This window comes from Pleurodeles waltl, chromosome 3_2 (genome assembly GCF_031143425.1).
Source record: "Pleurodeles waltl isolate 20211129_DDA chromosome 3_2, aPleWal1.hap1.20221129, whole genome shotgun sequence".
Lineage (NCBI taxonomy): Eukaryota > Metazoa > Chordata > Amphibia > Caudata > Salamandridae > Pleurodeles > Pleurodeles waltl.
Window position 1 is genome coordinate 204,191,533 of NC_090441.1, and position 19,408 is coordinate 204,210,940.

General features: G+C 47.0%; 1 protein-coding gene across 5 annotated transcripts in view; it reads left to right on the forward strand.

Moving 5' to 3' along the window:
* Positions 1-19,408, forward strand: part of ZFAND2B (zinc finger AN1-type containing 2B) — a 111,287-nt gene that overhangs the window by 27,818 nt on the left and 64,061 nt on the right. For all 5 annotated transcript variants that reach the window (XM_069227195.1, XM_069227198.1, XM_069227193.1 and 2 more), the window contains 2 exons: positions 733-884; positions 17,761-17,886. In XM_069227195.1, coding sequence (XP_069083296.1) covers positions 733-884; positions 17,761-17,886 — 278 coding nt within the window. The remainder of the gene's footprint in view (positions 1-732; positions 885-17,760; positions 17,887-19,408) is intronic.

Sequence of the window (19,408 nt, forward strand, 5' to 3'; positions counted from 1 at the left end):
CACACACAAGCTGGTAAGCAGTGTGTCTGTGCTGAGTGAGAGGTCTCCAGGGTGGCATAAGACATGCTGCAGCCCTTAGAGACCTTCCTTGGCATCAGGGCCCTTGGTACTAGAAGTACCAGTTACAAGGGACTTATCTGGATGCCAGGGTCTGCCAATTGTGGATACAAAAGTACAGGTTAGGGAAAGAACACTGGTGCTGGGGCCTGGTTAGCAGGCCTCAGCACACTTTCAATTGTAAACATAGCATCAGCAAAGGCAAAAAGTCAGGGGGCAACCATGCCAAGGAGGCATTTCCTTACAATGTGGATATGCCCTGCTCCTTTTACATCTGATCCACCATGGCAGGCAGGAGTGTTCCCATAGGATTGATGATTTACTTATGGCAAACTATTGTTACAGGTAAATAACTTCATTCTGAACATTGCTGTTCGACTGTCAGGTGGGAAGGGTTGTAATTGCCACTTTGGTTGGCAGCACTCTTCTTCGATAATGTGAGCAAAACAGCATCTACGTTCAACATGTTTTGTGATTATATTTTTCTCTTTGGTGAGCTCTTGCATTCAGCATGTTGTGTGTGGTGTGGGAGTTTTGTTGTTGTTTTTGTGTTTTTTTGTTTGCTCTGGACCTTTCTGGAGTTAGCATGTGGTGCAACAATGCGCCATTTTCACATCTAGAGGCAGGTGCTAAGCTGGGTCTCTGACCTGTATTCATATCATTTTCTTCTGTTAGATCTATACCAACAGGTGTCTGAAGCCGGGCTGCAAGCAGAAGGAAATGATGAAGGTGATCTGTGAGCAGTGCCGTGGCAACTTCTGTTTGAAGCATCGCCATCCTCTGGACCATGAATGCAGTGGCAGCGTTGCTCCTCTCTCCAAAGCTGGGTAAGGTTAAATCTCATTCTCACCTTCGATCACTCCTAAAAACTGAGATTAGACTAAATTTAGGTGAGATTAGAGTTGAGGCATGCATTGCCTCGTTAGTTATTCATATTTCGTTAACACATAGCTGGCTGATCTGATTTGCCTAGTTCTCGACAAGAACAAACAACAAATATACTTTTATGTTCTAGTGGTCTGTATTTGTGTGTGCAGAAGGATTATTCCCTTTGCCTGACTTAAATTGTCACTATGAATAGTTCCTCAAACTCCTTAAAGGTGCAAACAAATTGTCTTTGCTGGCAAACTCCTTATCTAGGACTCTCACTGATAAGCCATTATCAGTGAGCTATGCGGAGATCGCTTTAGAATTACCTATCTCTTTGTTGTTTCGTGACAACACCTTCCTTGCCAACAAGGAAAACTGTCAACCAGATCCTCATCTAACCTTTCCTCGTTTGTAACTGAAAAGTTCTTGTGGTACCATCATTGACCTCATTCTCATTGACTTCACTCTCACCAATGCCAGCAAGCTCTTGCTGGTATTGGTTATAAAAAGTTATTTGTCATTGGCCGATTCATCAACAGGTGCCACGACGATGATCAGAATTGATCCATCAAAGTCACCTGCGAAATCCACAATCCACAATTGATGGTTCTGATTTTTAATGGGGTGCAGATCATTCATAGATGATAATGCTGCCAATCTTCTACCCTGTCAAGCTTGATAACTGTCGTTGTATTGGACGATAAAGACAGTTAATCAGAAGGTTACTTGTAGGACAAACAGGAAAAGGACCTTTGTTTATTTAAAAGTTTTATGTAGCTAATGAGCACCAAGAAGTGTGAATGATCGTTACATAGTAAAAGCAACACTGGTATAAAGGTCCTCCGTTGAACAAGGAACGGAACAAACCAGATAAGGAATGGGGAAAAGAACAGCAAGACGGTGAGAAAGTTACCTAAGAAGAAAGGATGTTGAGAAGAGCGATCAAGACTAGCAAATGCAAGAGGAGGAAGGAGAAAAGGTTAGGATGGCATTGGAGGTCAAGGGAGGGATGAGGAGACCCGACAGGGAGGTAGAAGGTGAAGCGGGGAGAGAAAAGGGGAGAAGGTGTTTTATATGTTCCAACACCTTTCTTTTGGTGCAAAAAATTTGCAAATTAAAAAATAAAGTTCGAAGGGAAATTGTGTCTGGCCACGTTCTTGGATCTCTTTTTTATATTGGTGATCTTCAATTCCAAATAATTGTGAAATTTCACTTATTTGTTATTGTTGAACCTGGCAAGAGGCAATATTGGATACCTCTGGGTAAATAACTATTGTTCCATATTGACATACTGCTGATATTTCCGCTTGTATCAAACAAGATGTGGAGTAGCTATGTATTTATTTTAAGACTGACTTATTTGAAAAGTTTAGGTGCCCAAACTTGAAATAATCTTGTTCAGGAAAATCAGTCATCCTTGTGGCTACGAACTGGGCTCAGAGAGTTTGGTATCCTGAGCTGTTGAGCATGACTGTTGGTTTTCCAATCAGGCTCCCCCATCGGGAGCAGAAACAGGGGATGGTTCTCCACCTGAACCAGTCAGCTCTCCCCCTTCATGCGTGGAGATTGAGCAGCAACCGTTAACAGCTTTTGACCTTCTGCCCAAAGTCTTTGATGTAATCTTGGCAGGTTGGGGTCCTTCACCAAGACGGCATACACCGCTGTTTGAATACATTTGTGCCGTGGTGTGCTGAGAAACTTGTTTGATCCTTTATCTGCTACCCTTTCGCAGATTCTTTTGTTAATCCTTACCCTAGCCCAGCAGAGCTCTGCATTGGGCACTTTGAGGGTTTATCTGCCAGCTCTGCTTTTGTGCAGCTGCCAAATCAACCTCATCTCTTCATGTCCCCTTTTATCAGTTTCCTCCAGCTCCTTTCGTAATGCCTGAAGAAGACCTTAAGTTTGTTCTTACTTTCCTAAAGTGCACTTTGATCGGCTTCATTCTTGTCCGCTTGAGCACCTCACCATCAAGGCGGCTTTTCTTGTGTCAATGACCTACAGGCACCGTCCTATCAGCCTTCCTACATCTAATTTTTCCCCGACAAACTCATCCCCCCAATCTCAAGCACCCTTCTAGTTGAAGGTAGTCACCATGTCACACTCCCCCTCAACTCTAAGAAAGAGGAGAGACTCCACCGGCTGGACCCAGAGAGTTGTTGCATTTTGACTGCACAAAACTATTCAGATGGACGATAAACTCTGTGGGGGAGTTTATCGTCTGGGAGTTTATTGTCTGGGCTAAAAAAGGGAAGGCTGTGCAGAAACTGACCATTCTGAAACTGATCTTCCTCTGCGTTAAAATTTGCTACGCATTAGCCAAGCAGCAAACCTCTGAGAGTTTGCGTGCTCATTCCACCAAACACTGCATTATTACACTTGGACCCGGCCCTGGACATCTGCCAGGCAGTAATGTGGTCATATCTGCATACATTTACCAAACAATACTGCCTGGACAGTTGGATCCGTAAGGATGGACACTTTGCCCTTATGGTCCTGCAGGACTTTTTGATGTGAAATTGTTTTTCAGACCCTCCTCCATGGAGGTATTACTTGGATATCTATTCTAAGGTAAGGAACCTGCTGCTAGAAGTCTTAATCATATGAACAAGTAACTTACCTTTGATAACTCGTTATTTGATATAGACTTGCGCTGGGGTGGTGCCTATATAGGAACAGCGCACGTCACTTCCAGCTCAGACGTAGCTGTCCCGCAGAGCCAAGCTATCCCCCTACTAGCGCGCAGAGGTATTACTGTAGGAAAGTACCATCTTGCCTGGCATGTTACCTCCATATTTCGCTGTATATATGTTGTTTTAGTGTATGTGTCACCAGGACCCTGCCAGCCAGTGCCTCCAGTGCTCATAAGTGTGCCCTGTATGTGTTCCCTGTGTGATGACTAACTGTCTCACTGAGGCTCTGCTAACCAGAACCTCAGTGGTTATGCTCTCTCTGCTTTCCAAATTGTCACTAACAGGCTAGTGACCAATTTCACCAATTCACATTGGCAAACTGGAACACCCTTATAATTCCCTAGTAAATGGTACTGAGGTACCCAAGGTATTGGGGTTCCAGGAGATCCCTATGGGCTGCAGCATTTCTTTTGCCACCCATAGGGAGCTCTGACAATTCTTACACAGGCCTGCCAGTGCAGCCTGAGTGAAATAACATCCACGTTATTTCACAGCCATTTACCACTGCACATAAGTAACTTATAACTCACCTATATGTCTAACCTTCACCTGGTGAAGGTTGGGTGCAAAGTTACTTAGTGTGTGGGCACCCTGGCACTAGCCAAGGTGCCCCCACATTGTTCAGGGCAAATTCCCCGGACTTTGTGAGTGCGGGACACCATTTCACGCGTGCACTATACATAGGTCTCTATCTATGTATAGCGTCACAATGGTAACTCTGGCCATGTAACATGTCTAAGATCATGGAATTGTCACCCCAATGCCATTCTGGCATTGGGGAGACAATTCCATGATCCCCGGGTCTCTAGCACAGAACCCGGGTACTGCCAAACTGCCTTTCCCGGGGTTTCACTGCAGCTGCCGCTGCTGCCAACCCCTCAGACAGGTTTCTGCCCTCCTGGGGTCCAGCCAGGCCTGGCCCAGGAAGGCAGAACAAAGGACTTTCTCAGAGAGAGGGTGTTGCACCGTCTCCCTTTGGAAATAGGTGTCAGGGCTGGGGAGGAGTAGCCTCCCCCAGCCTCTGGAAATACTTTGATGGACACAGATGGTGCCCATCTCTGCATAAGCCAGTCTACACCGGTTCAGGGATCCCCCAGCCCTGCTCTTGCGCGAAACTGGACAAAGGAAAGGGAGTGACCACTCCCCTGACCTGCACCTCCCAGGGGAGGTGCCCAGAGCTCCTCCAGCGTGCCCCAGACCTCTGGCATCTTGGATTCAGAGGTTTAGCTGGCACACTGGACTGCTGAGTGGCCAGGGCCAGCAGGTGACGTCCGAGACTCCTTCCGATAGGCTTTTACCTTTCTTACTAGCCTATCCTCCTTCCTAGGTAGCCAAACCTCCTTTTCTGGCTATTTAGGGTCTCTGCTTTGGGGAATTCTTCAGATACCGAATGCAAGAGCTCACCAGAGTTCCTCTGCATCTCCCTCTTCACCTTCTGCCAAAGGATCGACCGCTGACTGCTCAGGACGCCTGCAAAACCGCAACAAAGTAGCAAAGACGACTACTGCAACCTTGTATCGCTTCATCCTGCCGGCTTTTTCGCCTGTTTCCTGGTGGTGCATGCTCTGGGGGTAGCCTGCCTCCTTCTTGCACCAGGAGCTCTGAAGAAATTTCCCTTGGGTCGATGGAATCTTCCCCCTGCTAACGCAGGCACCAAAAGACTGCATCACTGGTCCTCTGGGTCCCCTCTCAGCCTGACGAGCGTGGTCCCTGGAACTCAGCAACTCTGTCCAAGTGACTCCCACAGTCCAGTGACTCTTCAGTCCAAGTTTGGTGGAGGTAAGTGTGGCTCAATGGTTAGAGCGGCAGACCCTGAAGCAGAGATCTGGCTCAAGACCAGGGTTCAAGTCCCGCTTCGGCAGGTCTTGGGCTCAATTCCCCATGACCAGATAATTCTCGCCTCGGTGCCTAATCTAATTCATGGGTCCCACTCTGCAACTCTGGGCAATAGCTTGCTTAATCTCCACAACGGCCCCAACAGCGCTTGGATGCCTGGCTTCACCCTGGGGGTGCTCAGGAGTGGGCGCCTCACAGGGAAAAAGCCATATCCATAGCGGTATGAGTACAGCGCCTTGAGACCCTAACGGGTGAGTAGTGCGCTATACAAGTGCTAATTTACATTTTAAATTTTTAAGTCCTTGCCTCCCCACGCTAGACTGCATTGCTGGGTACCGCGTGATTTGCAGCTTCTCCGGCTCCTGTGCACTCTTCCAGGATTTCCTTCGTGCACAGCCAAGCCTGGGTCCCCGACACTCTAACCTGCAGTGCACAACCTTCAGAGTTGTCCTCCGGCGTCGTGGGACTCCCTTTTCTGACTTTGGGTGGACTCCGGTTCACTCCTCTTCCAAGTGCCTGTTACGGTACTTCTGCGGGTGCTGCCTGCTTCTGTGAGGGCTCCCTGACTTGCTGGGCGCCCCCTCTGTCTCCTCATCCAAGTGCCGACATCCTGGTCCCTCCTGGGCCACAGCAGCATCCAAAAACCCTAACCGCGACCCTTGCAGCTAGCAAGGCTTGTTTGCGGTCTTTCTGCGTGGGAACACCTCTGCAAGCTTCTTCACGACGTGGGACATCCATCCTCCAAAGGAGAAGTTCCTAGTCCTCTTCCTTCTTGCAGACTACAAAGCTTCTTCCATCCGGTGGCAGCTTCTTTGCACCCTCAGCTGGCATTTCCTGGGCATCTGCCCACTCGCGACACTGTCGCGACTCTTGGACTTGGTCCCCTTGTCTTACAGGTACTCAGGTCCGGAAATCCACTGTTGCTTTGCTGGTGTTGGTCTTCCTTGCAGAAACCCCCTATCACGACTTCTGTGCTCTCTGGGGGTTGTAGGTGCACTTTACACCTACCTTACAGGGTCTTGGGGTTGGCTATTTTCCTAACCCTCACTGTTCTCTTACAGTCCCAGCGACCCTCTACAAGCTCACATAGGTTTGGGGTCCATTCGTGGTTCGCATTCCACTTTTGGAGTATATGGTTTGTGTTGCCCCTATATATATGTGTTCTATGTGTTCCTATTGCAATCTATTGTAACTTTACACTACTTGCATTACTTTTCTTGCTATTACCTGCATAATTTTGGTTTGTGTACATATATCTTGTGTATATATCTTATCCTCATAATGAGGGTACTCACTGAGATACTTTTGGCATAATGTCATAAAAATAAAGTACCTTTATTTTTAGTATATCTGTGTATTGTGTTTTCTTATGATATTGTGCATATGACACCAGTGGTATAGTAGGAGCTTTGCATGTCTCCTAGTTCAGCCTAAGTTGCTCTGCTATAGCTACCTTCTACCAGCCTAAGCTGCTAGAAACACCTCTTCTTCACTAATAAGGGATCACTGGACCTGGTACAGAGTGTAAGTACCCCTTGGTACGCATTACAAGCCAGGCCAGCCTCCTACAGACACCTCCAGATTAATTCTAAGGAAAGGAATAAACAGCTAGATAGTGTGCCAGATAAGGTGTTACCGAAGATAAGTAGCATTTGTATCTGTTTAGTCATAAGAAATGAGTTACTTAACTGTAACTGTGGTTCACCAGTATTAGAATCTTTCATGGATTCATATGCTTGAATCATTCCCAGTTGTCAAGATGGGAGCCCCTGTTGTTGAAATGGGAGTCCCCTGTAACATAGAAAAGCAATTCCCTAATAGACGCATACATTGTAGGCCTTAGGCCTTTTAATTTATTAACATATCACAGCCATTTACCAATCAAGTGACCCCCTCCTGTCAGAAGCTCCCTTCCCTCAGATTTTTCAAGCAGTAGTGTGAACAATGATCATCATGAGGGAAATAATGGTGAGTTCCTTTGTAGAGGTGGGTGGGTCACATGTGAGTCTATGAAAGATTCCAACACGGGAGAACTACAGCTAAGTAACTAATTACTTACTCCAGTATTGGAGCTTTCATAGATTCACTTTCTTGAATCAGAATAGCAAGCAGTAAAAGCACATATTTTCTTGTTTCTTTGCTCTAAAGTATAACCATGTTACACAGTGTAAAATAAGAAGAAACAGAGGCTATCTAGAAAATTGTGCAGCTTTATTGAAAGAAATGTCTTAGTACCGCCTGTCCCACTGCTGCATCTTTCAGGACTTCTGCATCCAAACAGTAATGTCCGGTCAGTGTGTGCGCACTCTTCCATGTCAGGCAAGGACACCCCAGCAAAGAGTGCCATGGAGGTGGATATGGCTCTCGTTTAATGTGCATGCATCTTTGTGCTCAAAGGCTTGCCTGCCTTTTCATGACAATAGATAATCGCACTGGAAATCCATCTTGATATGGTTTGTTTTGTTACCCTTTTCTGGGTACACTGTCGGACACGCAGGGTTGATTGGATTTTCGAAACGTCTTTGTCCTGTCTAAATATAACTTCTTTTAAGATCTAGCGAGTGAAGGGCTCGCACAGCTTCAGTTTGTGGATTCGGAAAGAATGATTTAAGGACTATTGGCTCATTACTATGAAAATCCTAGAGGACTTTAGGAATGATTTCAGGATTTGTTTGTAAAATGACTAACTTCCTTGAATTGCAGAAACGGTTGCTGGATAGTAAAAGCCTGCATCTCACTAACTCTGCGTGCAGACGTGAGTGCGAGGAGTACAGCTACCTTCCATGAAAGGTATTTTAAGTCTGCACTATGGATGGGCTCAAAGGGAGGTTTCATCAGTTGCCCCAAAACCAAGTTGAGCAGCTATGTTGAATGAGGGGCTCGGACTGGAGGAAAAGCTCTGAACAAACCTTTGAGAAACAGCTTAATGAATCTGAGAGGCCTTAAGGATGGTTTGTCCAATAATCTTCTAAAGCTTGAAATAGTGGCTAGGTTTACTTTAATGGAGGCATGGGCATGTCCTGATTGCGCTAGTTGCAATAAGTAGGGCAAAATGTCTTCGGGAGGGGAGGAAACGGGATGTACCTTATTAAATGCACACCACAAACAAAATCTTTCACTTCAGCTGGTATGTTCTCTTCGTACTATCCGCTCTTACCATAGCAAGTACGTCCCTGCAATTTTCCGGAATTTTTAGATGAGCAAATTCCTGGAATCCAGGAACCATGCTGACAGACTGAGGGAGCTGGGATCCGGTTGACAAACTTCTCCCTGGCTCATCGTTGGTAGGGACGGTATGAGTCTGAGTAGGAAAGGAGGATGTACCGACAGCAGGAGAAGTTCTATGTACCAGTGTTGGGGTGGCCATGCAGGTGTGATCAGTATGATCTGACGGGGCTTGGACTTCATCTTGTTGCACACCCTTGGAAGGAAAGTTATTGGAGGAAAGGCATAAACAAATATTCCAAACCATGCAATCGAAAAGGCACCCCCCACGACCTCCGATGGTGATGACAACTTGCGAAGAACTGGCATTTGGCATTCTGTGGTGGGTCGCAAAGAGATCCAAGTTTGGTTTGCCCAACCTGAGAAAGATGGAGTTGTGTGTGGCCCTCGTCTTGCTCAAGGTGTCTGCTATGGTGTTTCAGTGCCCTGGGACATGCTCTGCTTTGAGATGCACTGTGTGACGGATACACCAGTTCCATATGAGCTGAGCCTTCTGAGACAGTAACCGAGATAGTGTCCCACCCCAGCCCCTGCCCCCCCCGCCATTGGAAATCTAAAGCCTCCTGAACAGCACGGATATGAAGTCTGCAGTACAGTATGAGATGGATACAAGAAGACATCATGCCTAGGAGAGATTTGGGAAAGGCGAACTGTAGTTGTCACTAATGTTGATAATTTTGACTGTCTTTAGAGTGTAGGGTAGGCGGTGTTGAGTGGTACCCTGTGTGGCCCCTCAGAATGTTATCCTTGCTGATGAATGGAGAACTGATTGGTCCGTGTTTAGTGTTAGACCTAGTTCCTTGAAGAGGCATAGGGCAGCTGCAGTGGACGTTTTTGCTGTTAATTTGGTAGGGGCTTTCACTAGCCAGTCGAGATATGGAAATATTTGATGCCTTTTTTTCCTGAGAGAGGCTGTGACTGGTGCCAGGCATTTAGTGAAAATTTGAGGAGCAGACTTTAGGCCGAAGGGCAAGACTCTGAACTGAAAATAACTGCTGGCTACCGTGAAGCACAGGCATTTTCTGTGTTTGCGGTGGATGGATATGTGAAAGTAGGCATCTTGGAGGTTTAGGGAGGACATGTAATCACCTACATCGAGGAGCTGCGAAATGTCCTGGAGCATGACCATACAAAAAAAATTCTTGAGAAATTAGTTCATTTCTCGCAGGTCAAGTATTGGTCTCCATTGCTGTGACTTCTTTCTGATTATGAAGAAACGGGAATAAAAACCTTTTCTCTTTTGTGAGGCTGGAACTCTCGCTCCCTTTAGGTCGAGCGCGCAAGCGCTTTGACCTGTTGTAAGTATTGTGTGCTTTTAACAATGCCCACTGAACGCCTATCACTTTCACTTGTCTGTGGGCTTGCCTTTCAAAAATCCTTAATCATTGGTAAATGCTTTACGTTTGTCCCTCTTTGAGAGCTTAAGTTTGATTTGGGCCATTGTCAGTGTGACGATTTAGTAGAGTTAAGATCTGTTAGGTTAATTACTGGCTGTTCCATCATTGACAATGGATGCATTGACCCTAACCTTGTAGTCGACGGTGGTGGTGTAGACAGGATATGCGCTGAAGGGAGTGGTGTCGATGGAAGCGTCGACGGGTGCACCAGTAGATCAGTCGTCGACTGGACAATCGTCACTGACAGGTTCGTCGACGAAGAAGTAATGGCTAATGTCGATGGCAAAGTAGGCTGTGCCCTCGACATTGGTTGTGTCGATGTGAAGGAAGCCGCTGTAGAGACTGTAATGGTGGTTACTGTTTGTCATCAAGACTGTAGACAGCGCTGTTGACGGTGCAGAAGCCGGCTTATTGTGATGCTAAAGTTTAGTCTTTTTTTTTTTGTGAATCTATGAAAGTTCCAATAATAGAGTAGAGCTGTCTTCTGTTATCTTGACTTCCTGACTGAAAAGACTTTCAAAGATTGGGTCTTTAATGATGCGATTTGATTGAAGGTGTCTTACAAAACGTATGAAATGTGCTGCCGCTGGATAGTAATATAAACAAGTAGATTTCCTCGGTGAAGGTTTATGAACTTGTAGGAGGCTGGTCTGGCTTATAGTGGGTACCTTATAGTACTTACACCTTGTGTCAGGTCCAGGTATCCCTTATTAGTAGATTAGAGGTGTTCTAGCAGCTTAGGCTGATAGAAGGTAGCTATGGCAAAGCAGCTTAGGCTGAACTAGGAGACATGCAAGGCTCCTAGTATACCACTTATATCATACAGCACTATACCATAAGAAACACAATACTCAGCAAAGTTGAGATAGGGGATTCTGCAAGGACACCAACTGACTGCAAAGCACTGAAGCAGGGATGTGGAATTCCTATCCCGGGACATCTTGTTTGGGGTCAAGGGCAACACGTTTTTATGTTTACTTTGTCCTTGGGACAAGTAGGCCCAACCCCCTGCAGCACAAACCCTTTGGCTGCCTGTTTACAGAGAGTGGAAGTCTCTGCAGTTGAGGTAATGTGTTTCCAAAAGATAATGCTGTTCGAACTTGTATTTATGGTTCATTTTTTGAAAGCCTTCATTATTAGGGTGCGTGCTGTTAATAAATGTATTAAGGTCACACTTCACTACTGACGTTGGTTCCAGTACAAAAAAAAACGTGTACACACGTTTGAAAAGTTTAGGCTAAGAGACTAAGTATAATGCTCCCAGAATGCTCTCTGATTATTTGCAAATGAAGTGTCATTTAGTAAAATGTGTTGATGCATGCTAGTATTTCCCAAAAATATTTCTAATGGAAAATCAGTGTAACCATTTTCAACACGATTATGGGAAGCATGAAAATAAACAAACACTGACAAAGCCAACTGATCTGACATATTTTTATAAGTCTTTTAGTTTCATCAATGCGTGTCTTGTTTTGACATGGCTTTTGTAACACTTTATTGTTGTGGGAGCTACCAGGCCCTCAACATTGTAACAAACATTGGCAAAACCCCCCCAAAAAGTTTTTGAACTCTTAAAGCACACGCTGCCACCAGCGGCATAACAAAGGCCCCGCAGCCGCCCTCCAGGGGGCCCCTTCAGCACAGCACCTGCCCTGAGTGAGTCTGGAGAGGGGGCTCCTCCATGTTCTTTGCAAAGGGGCACCCTCCAGTTTCGTTACGTCACTGATTGCCACTGTAGTTCCTGACACTGAACAAAACTACTTTGTGTGGCAATATGCTCCTTGTGGAAGAGCAGAATGCGATCACTCACAGTAAAGCCAGCCGAAAGAGAGAGAAATAGAAGTTTAATAAAAACAAAATGTCTTTGTTAACACCAGACCTAATTAGGGACCAAGACCCACATGTAGGTAGCTTTTTGCATGTCGCAAACATCGACTTTTGCTGTTTGCGATGTGCAAAAAGCACATTGCGATGCACAAACCCAGTTTTGCGATTCAGTAACCTGGTTACCGAATCACAAAACGGGTTTGCGACTCGCAATTAGGAAGGGGTGTTCCTTTCCTAATTGCAACTCGCAGTGCAATGTAGGATTGTTTTGTGACCACGGGCGCAAACCAATCGCAGTTTGCACCCATTTCAAATGGGTGCTAACACTTTCGCAAAAGGGAAGGGATCCCCATGGGACCCCTTCCCCATTGTGAATGTCACTGTAAACACTTTTTCAGGGCAGGCAGTGGTCCTGCGGACCACTGCCTGCTCTGAAAAAATAAAACGAAAACGTTTCATTTTTCGTTTTTGTTATGCATCTCGTTTTCCTTTAAGGAAAACGGGCTGCATTACAAAAAAAACTGCTTTATTGAAAAGCAGTCACAGACATGGTGGTCTGCTGTCTCCAGCAGGCCACCATTCGCGAGGGGGTCGCAAATTGCGACCCACCTCATGATTATTCATGATGTGGGCATTTGCGAAGCCCTTGCGAATCACAGATGGTGTCAAGGACACCATCCTACATTCGGATTTGCGACTCGCAATTTGCAGGTCACAAATCTGAACCTACCTACTTGTGGCCCCAAATTCTTAAAGAAAGTCACAAAAGTGCACCCATGGTATATGTCGTACCCCTATAAAATATTTGTGAACTGTATTTTAGCATGGGTAAATACGATGTGTAGATTTGCTCATGTGAAAATCTATTGAGCATTTGCAAGTTCATTTTCCCTCCAGCCACTTTCTTCCCAACCCTGGAAGAAGTTCTAATTCTGCCATTGTCAGGAGTAAATGTCCAACCTTTCTTATTATGGGAAAATATTAGAGAGAAGCTGGTAAAAATCTTTAAAACATGCAGGTTAGTAGGTTTGCAGACTCAAAGGCATTCCAGCCCTGGAACTATTGCTTACTGCTTCCTCCAGCCCCAGTATGCAGATCTGCAGAAAGGTGGCAAAATAAGGAAATTGCTACAGTAGGGATTGAAACTCCAAGTATTCAAGCCCTACTATGGTAGTAGCCCTGGCATAATCAGAGAGGCTATTAATTGCTGCCATAATTTGTCGCCACACTACATGGCACCAAAGGGACAAGTAGATCTTTTTACAGGACAAGTAGATTTGAGAAGCAACCTGTCCACTGGACAAGTAGATATTTTAATAAATTCCGCACCCCTGCTGAAGACGGATTCCTGGACCTGTAAAGGAAGGGGACCAAGTCCAAGAGTCACGCAAGTGTCCAGGGGGGCAGGAGCCCACTAAACCCCAGATGAAGGTGAAAAAGGGCTGCCTCCGGGTGGAAGAAGCTGAAGATTCTGCAGGAACTTCTCCTTTGCACTGAATATGTCCCATGGCGTGCTGGAGGATGCAGAGTTGTTTCCACACAGAAAGACAGCAAACAAGCCTTGCTAGCTGCAAGAGTGGCGGTTGAAGAAAATGGATGCTGCCCAGGACCAGGAGGTAGCCCCTTGGAGGAGGAGACAGAGGGGGCGCTCAGCAGCACAGAGAGCCCACGGAGAAACAAGCAGCACCCGCAGAAGCACTTGAACAGGCGTTCAAGAAATCTGAGCACGGCAGTCGTCTCAACACAACAAAAGAAGGTCCCACGAAGCTGGTGGTCAACTCAGCGAGCTGAGCAATGCAGGACGTAGTGCTGGGGACCGGGGCTATGCTGTGCACGAAGGCTTCTTCGCAAAAGTGCACAGAAGCCCTAGCAGCTGCAGATCACACAGTACACAGGATTACTGTCTGGCGTGGGGAGGCAAGGACTTATCTCCACCAAATTTGGACAGAAGGACCACTGGACTGTCGGGCTTACTTAGATCCAGCTCCTGTGTTCCAGGGACCACGCTCGTCAAGATGAGAGGGAACCCAGAGGACTGGTGATGCAGAAGTTGGGTGCCTGCGTTAGCAGGGGGAAGATTCCATCGACCCACGGGAGGTTTCTTCTTGGCTTGCAGTGCAGAGTGAAGGCAGACAGCCCTCAGAGCATGCACCACCAGGAAACAGTCGAGAAAGCCGGCAGGATTAGGCGCTACAATGTTACTGGTAGTCGTCTTGCTACTTCGTTGCGGTTTTGCAGGCGTCCTGGAGCAGTCAGCGGTCGAAGTCAGAAGTCGAAGAGGGAAATGAGGAGGAACTCTGGTGAGCTTTTGCATTCGTTATCTGAAGAGAAACCCACAGAAGAGACCCTAAATAGCCCTCAGAGGAGGATTGGCCACCTAGGTAAGCACCTATCAGGAAGGGTCTCTGACGTCACCTGCTGGCACTGGCCACTCGGAGGCCTCATTGTGACCTCACACCTCTGCATTCAAGATGGCAGAGGTCTGGGACACACTGGAGGAGCTCTGGGCACCACCCCTGGGGTGGTGATGGACAGGGGAGTGGTCACTTCCATTCCCTTTCCTTTGTTCAGTTTCGTGCCAGAGCAGGGGCTGGGGGACCCCTGAACCGGTGTAGACTGGCTTATGCAAGGAGGGCACCATCTGCGCCCTTCAAAGCATTTCCAGAGGCTGGGGGAGGCTACTCCTCCCCAGCCCTTAACACCTATTTCCAAAGGGAGAGGGTGTAACACCCTCTCTCAGAGGAAATCCTTTGTTCTACCTTCCTGGGACTGGGCTTCCCAGACCCCAGTAGGGCAGAAGCCTGTCGGTGTGTTGGCAGCAGCAGTAGCTGCAGTGAAAACCCCAAAGAGCTAGTTTGGCAGTACCCGGGGTCCATGGTGGAGCCCCGGGGATGCATGCGATTGGCATAAGGGGACAATTCCATGATTTTAGACATGTTACATGGCCATGTTCGGAGTTACCATTGTGAAGCTACATATAGGTATTGACCTATATGTAGTGCACGCGTGTAATGGTGCCCACGCACTCACAAAGTTTGGGGAAATTGCCCTGTACAATGTGGAGGCACCTTGGCTAGTGCCAGGGTGCCCTCACTTAGTAACTTTGCACCTAACCTTCACCAAGTGAGGGCTAGACATATAGGTGACTTATAAGTTACTTAAGTGCAGTGAAAAAGGGCAGTGAAATAACGTGGCCGTTATTTCACTCAGGCTGCAGTGGTAGTACTGTGTAAGAATTGTCTGAACTCCCTATGGGTGGAAAAAGAAATGCTGTAGCCCATAGGGATCGCCAGGAACGCCAATACCCTGGGTACCTAGCTACCATATACTATGGAATTATAGCGGTGTTCCAGTGTGCCAATCAGAATTGGTAAAAATGGTCACTAGCCTGCAGTGACAATTTTAAAAGCAGAGAGAGCATAAGCACAGAGATTCTGGTTAGCAGAGTCTCAGTGACAGGTGGGCACCACACTGGGAACACATAGGCCGCAAACTATGAGCACTGGGGTCCTCGCTAGCAGGGTCCCAGTGAGACAGTAAAAACACCCTGGCATATACTCACAAACAGGCCAAAAGTGGGGGTAACAAGGCTAGAAAGAGGATTCCTTCCTACAGAACTGTAATAACGTCAAAACTTTCAGCACGCTGTAGGAAGCTGGCCTCGTGTGTGGTGAGCACCTATGGTGTTACCACCTTATTCCAGGTCCAGGTATCCACTATTGGTGAAGTGTAGGCAGTGTAAGAAAGCCAGGGGTCTCTAGAGGTAGCTGTGGATGAGCAGCCAAAACTTATCTAGGAGACATGCAAAGCTTATGCAATACCACTGTAGTCACACGTGAAAGAAAACACTGTGTTACAAAAATAAAGGTACTTTAGGATGGTAACACAACTACTATAATACTGTATAGGCAGTACCCCAACTGCAGGTAAGTAAAGACACTATTATATACACATTAGCAATCAGTAAAGATCATAGAAAGCGATAAGCATTGGCAAAAGTATAGGTAAACAATGAGGGCCCTATGGAAGGGCCAAAAGTGGAATGTGAAAGGCAAGGAAGGGTAATCGGTAGAAGGGAGCTGGAGAAATAAGGAACCCCAAGAGGAGAGTACCAGAGTGACCAAAACACCCCCCCCCCGTGACCAGGGGAGCAGAGGTAAGTACCTGGTTTCCCCCAAAACCAACAGGAGGGCTTTGGCAGAGGATTATGCAAGACCCAACCTAGACTGGAAGAACCCAAAGGCAGATCCTGACCAAAAAGGACCTGCAAATGAAGGGGTCCAAGTCCAGTTTGAGATGAAGGGTCCGGTTGTAACAGGAGCCACTACTACCCACTCTTCTGTGGATGCAGGACCAGGTCAGCGGTGGCTGGAGGCCAGCAGTGCAGCACAGGAGATGAAGAGAAGTCCCAGAAGTAATGCATGAGATGTCCCATGTCAGCAGTCGAGATGCAGTCGGTTAGCGGTGCTGGAAAACCACCAACAAGCCTTGGCAAATGCAAGAGATGGAGACGAAGGTTTGCAAGGCTGAAGAAGACCAGAAAGGTCCAGGGGACTCGACCCAAGGAGGGGAGTCCAGGGTGACCCTCAGCAGCTGGGAGAGTCACAAGAAGAGGAGGCAGTCCCCACAGGAAACCCACTGGCAGCAGGCACAGGAGTCAAAGTGAGACCCACTCAGCAAACCTGAAGAGGAGTCCCACGTCGCTGGAGCAGCAGGAGGAGTGCTGGAGGCCGGGGCTACACAGAGCCTGAAGATCCCTTGGAGGAGGAGCAAACAAGCCTTAGTAGCTGCAAGAGTCGTGGTGCACCGGGGTACTCTCCTGCAAGGAGAGACCAGGGCTTACCGTCACCCAAGTTGGGCAGCTTATAGAAACGACCAAGGGCACCACTCCAGACCACCACCACCTGTGATGGAGGATCCATGCAGTTCCGGAGGAGAGCAGATCCACACAACCGGCTCCATTGCAGCTGGTGCCTGCAGATGCAGGGGAGTGATTCCTTCACTCCAAGGGAGATTCCTTCTTACTACTTATGCATGCTGAAGACTTTCCGCCATCAGAGGATGCACAGCTAGGGAAGTTGCTGGGAGGAGCCTGAGAAAGTGTTCCAGGAGGAGGAGTTGTAGTTGCAAATTGTCGGTTCCTAATGGGTCCAGTTGCAGTACTAGTGGCCAGAAGATAAAGTAAGCATTGCAGAGGAGTTCTGGTGGAATCTTGCACGTTGAATCTGAGGACCTACCCAAGAGGGAGACCCTAAAGACCTCTAGCAGGGTGACCACCTATCAGGAGGAGGCTGTGACGTCTGCTACCTGACGTGGCCACCCAGATGCTCCTTGGATTCAAGATGACAGAATCAATTGGCCACCTGGAGGTGCTCTGGGCACCACCCCTAGGATGGTGATGGACAGGGTAGTGGTCACTCCCTTCTCAAGGTTCACGCCAGAGCAGGGCCCGGGGTCCCTGGACTAGTGCAAACTGGTTTATGCATGGAGGGCACCAAATGTGCCCTTCAAAGCATACCGGTGGCTTGGGGAGGCTACTCCCCCAAGCCATGTACCACTTATTTCCAAAAGAGAGGGTGTTACCCACAGGAAATCCTTTGTTGTTCCTTCCTGTGCTTGGGCTGGTCAAGCAGCAGGAGGGCAGAAAGTGGGGGTTACCTTGGGAAAAATAGTGCCTTTTCTACAACAGCTATTAATAAGTAGAAGTGGATCAACCTGTTATGCCGGTGGTGAAGGTCACCATGTATTGCCTTTTCTGCACATTTGCAGGAGTTGGAGTACATAAATTTTGAGCGGATCGCTGGCGCAGAGAAAGGGGCTGTCCTGATGCTTTTTTCTTTGACTTTTTATATTTCTAGTCATGCAGCACTATCGAGATCCCAAGGAACTTCTTCAAAATCTGTAACCACCTCGAGTCATCCAGCTGCAGCATCCAGTCGTCCAACTTCGAGACCAGCTCCTGTTGCGCACCCCCAGCCCAGCAGGTATGTGCACATAGCCTCTGCGTCTGTCCATGGGTTCAAACAGGACCTTCTCTTGAGCCCTTCGCTAGGTGGCTGTTTATTATTAATTTAATACTTCACAACGAGGTCCCTTCCAGAGATAATTATTTGAAGAACAATCATTCCTGAAAATAGTAACCCCTGATCTTCACCTTTACACAGTAATGAAAGGTTTGATGTGTGCTGCTTGGACAGAAATAGCACGATTTTCCAATATACTTTGTAATGCCGTCCATTCACCTCTGTCTATCAGCTTATGCCTCCGTGATGTAACACACAGAACCAGGGGTCTCTCTTCCAGATGCAGGCATTCATCGTATATTCTTCACTTAACATCTGTAGTGTAACTAGGAATCAAAACATTCATAAATAGTTCAGAGCAAAGCAAAGTGCTTAATGGCAGAGTGAGAATTAATGGATCAAGTGTAGTGGAACCAAGTGCCCCCCTCCCCCCCATGTGGGACTTTAAGGACAAATTCTAAAAGTATTAATTATCACCGAGAGAATACTGCCAGGACAGTTGGGAAAAGAAAATTAGCTTTTTTGTAATTCAACACAATATATTGCAGCATGTTTACTGAACGATTGCACTGGCTAGGGTATAGTACTGAAACGTGTTTTGCAGGAAAACAAGACAAACTGCTCTAAAATAAGTTCTGTCAATGCACTCGGCCCCAACAAACATGCTTGTACTGAGCCCTTTCTCATTGTACAGCTGTATGTCATTTGTTTGAAATGTCTGATTTGGTAAGTAAGCAGCTGACAAAGCAGTGTTTCTGTTATGGGTCTCCTAGACCAAACTATTACTCTCTCTAACCGAGAAAATATAGAAAAGTTACAATGCCAAGACCAGTGCATTTCCAAGTTATTTTAGGTCATGTTTTAAATATATGTTTTTTGACCCGGTCCCTGGCTTTTGATTTGGTTCCACGTCCACATTTATGGGAGGTACTCAAAGACAGCAAGGTTCCCTCTGATCTTTTAGATATTTTATCAGACTGCTGTACCAAGACCCTACACGCAGGTTCGCTGGGGCTCCAGGGGGGTATTAGCGACCAGACCAGGATCAACAGGGGTGTCTGATATGGATGGGTGCATCCGTGCCCTGAGTTTATTCTCACTATACCCAGGTGGTGTGGTCACCTATTTGGGAGATTGTGTGTGTGAAGCGCTGAGTATGTCCGGCAGGAAGCCCCCCCCCCCCTCGCTCCTGGTTGCGGATGACACTTTTAATCTCCAAAACCTCGGTGGCCTTTGCATGCAAGTAGATCGATTTGGGGCATTTTGTGATGAGAGGGCTGGTCATTAATCACACCAAAACAAAATGTATGACCATTAACCCGTATAGTTCTTTCAGCTGTGCCATTCTCCTTGATATTACACCTCTAGACAAAGTCACTGAGTTCAACTCATTGGGAATTACATTATCCAAGAAAATGACCTGGACTTCAGAGGTAAAGAAAAGTGTCCTTAGCTTGACGCAACATGCACCAGTAATCTATAG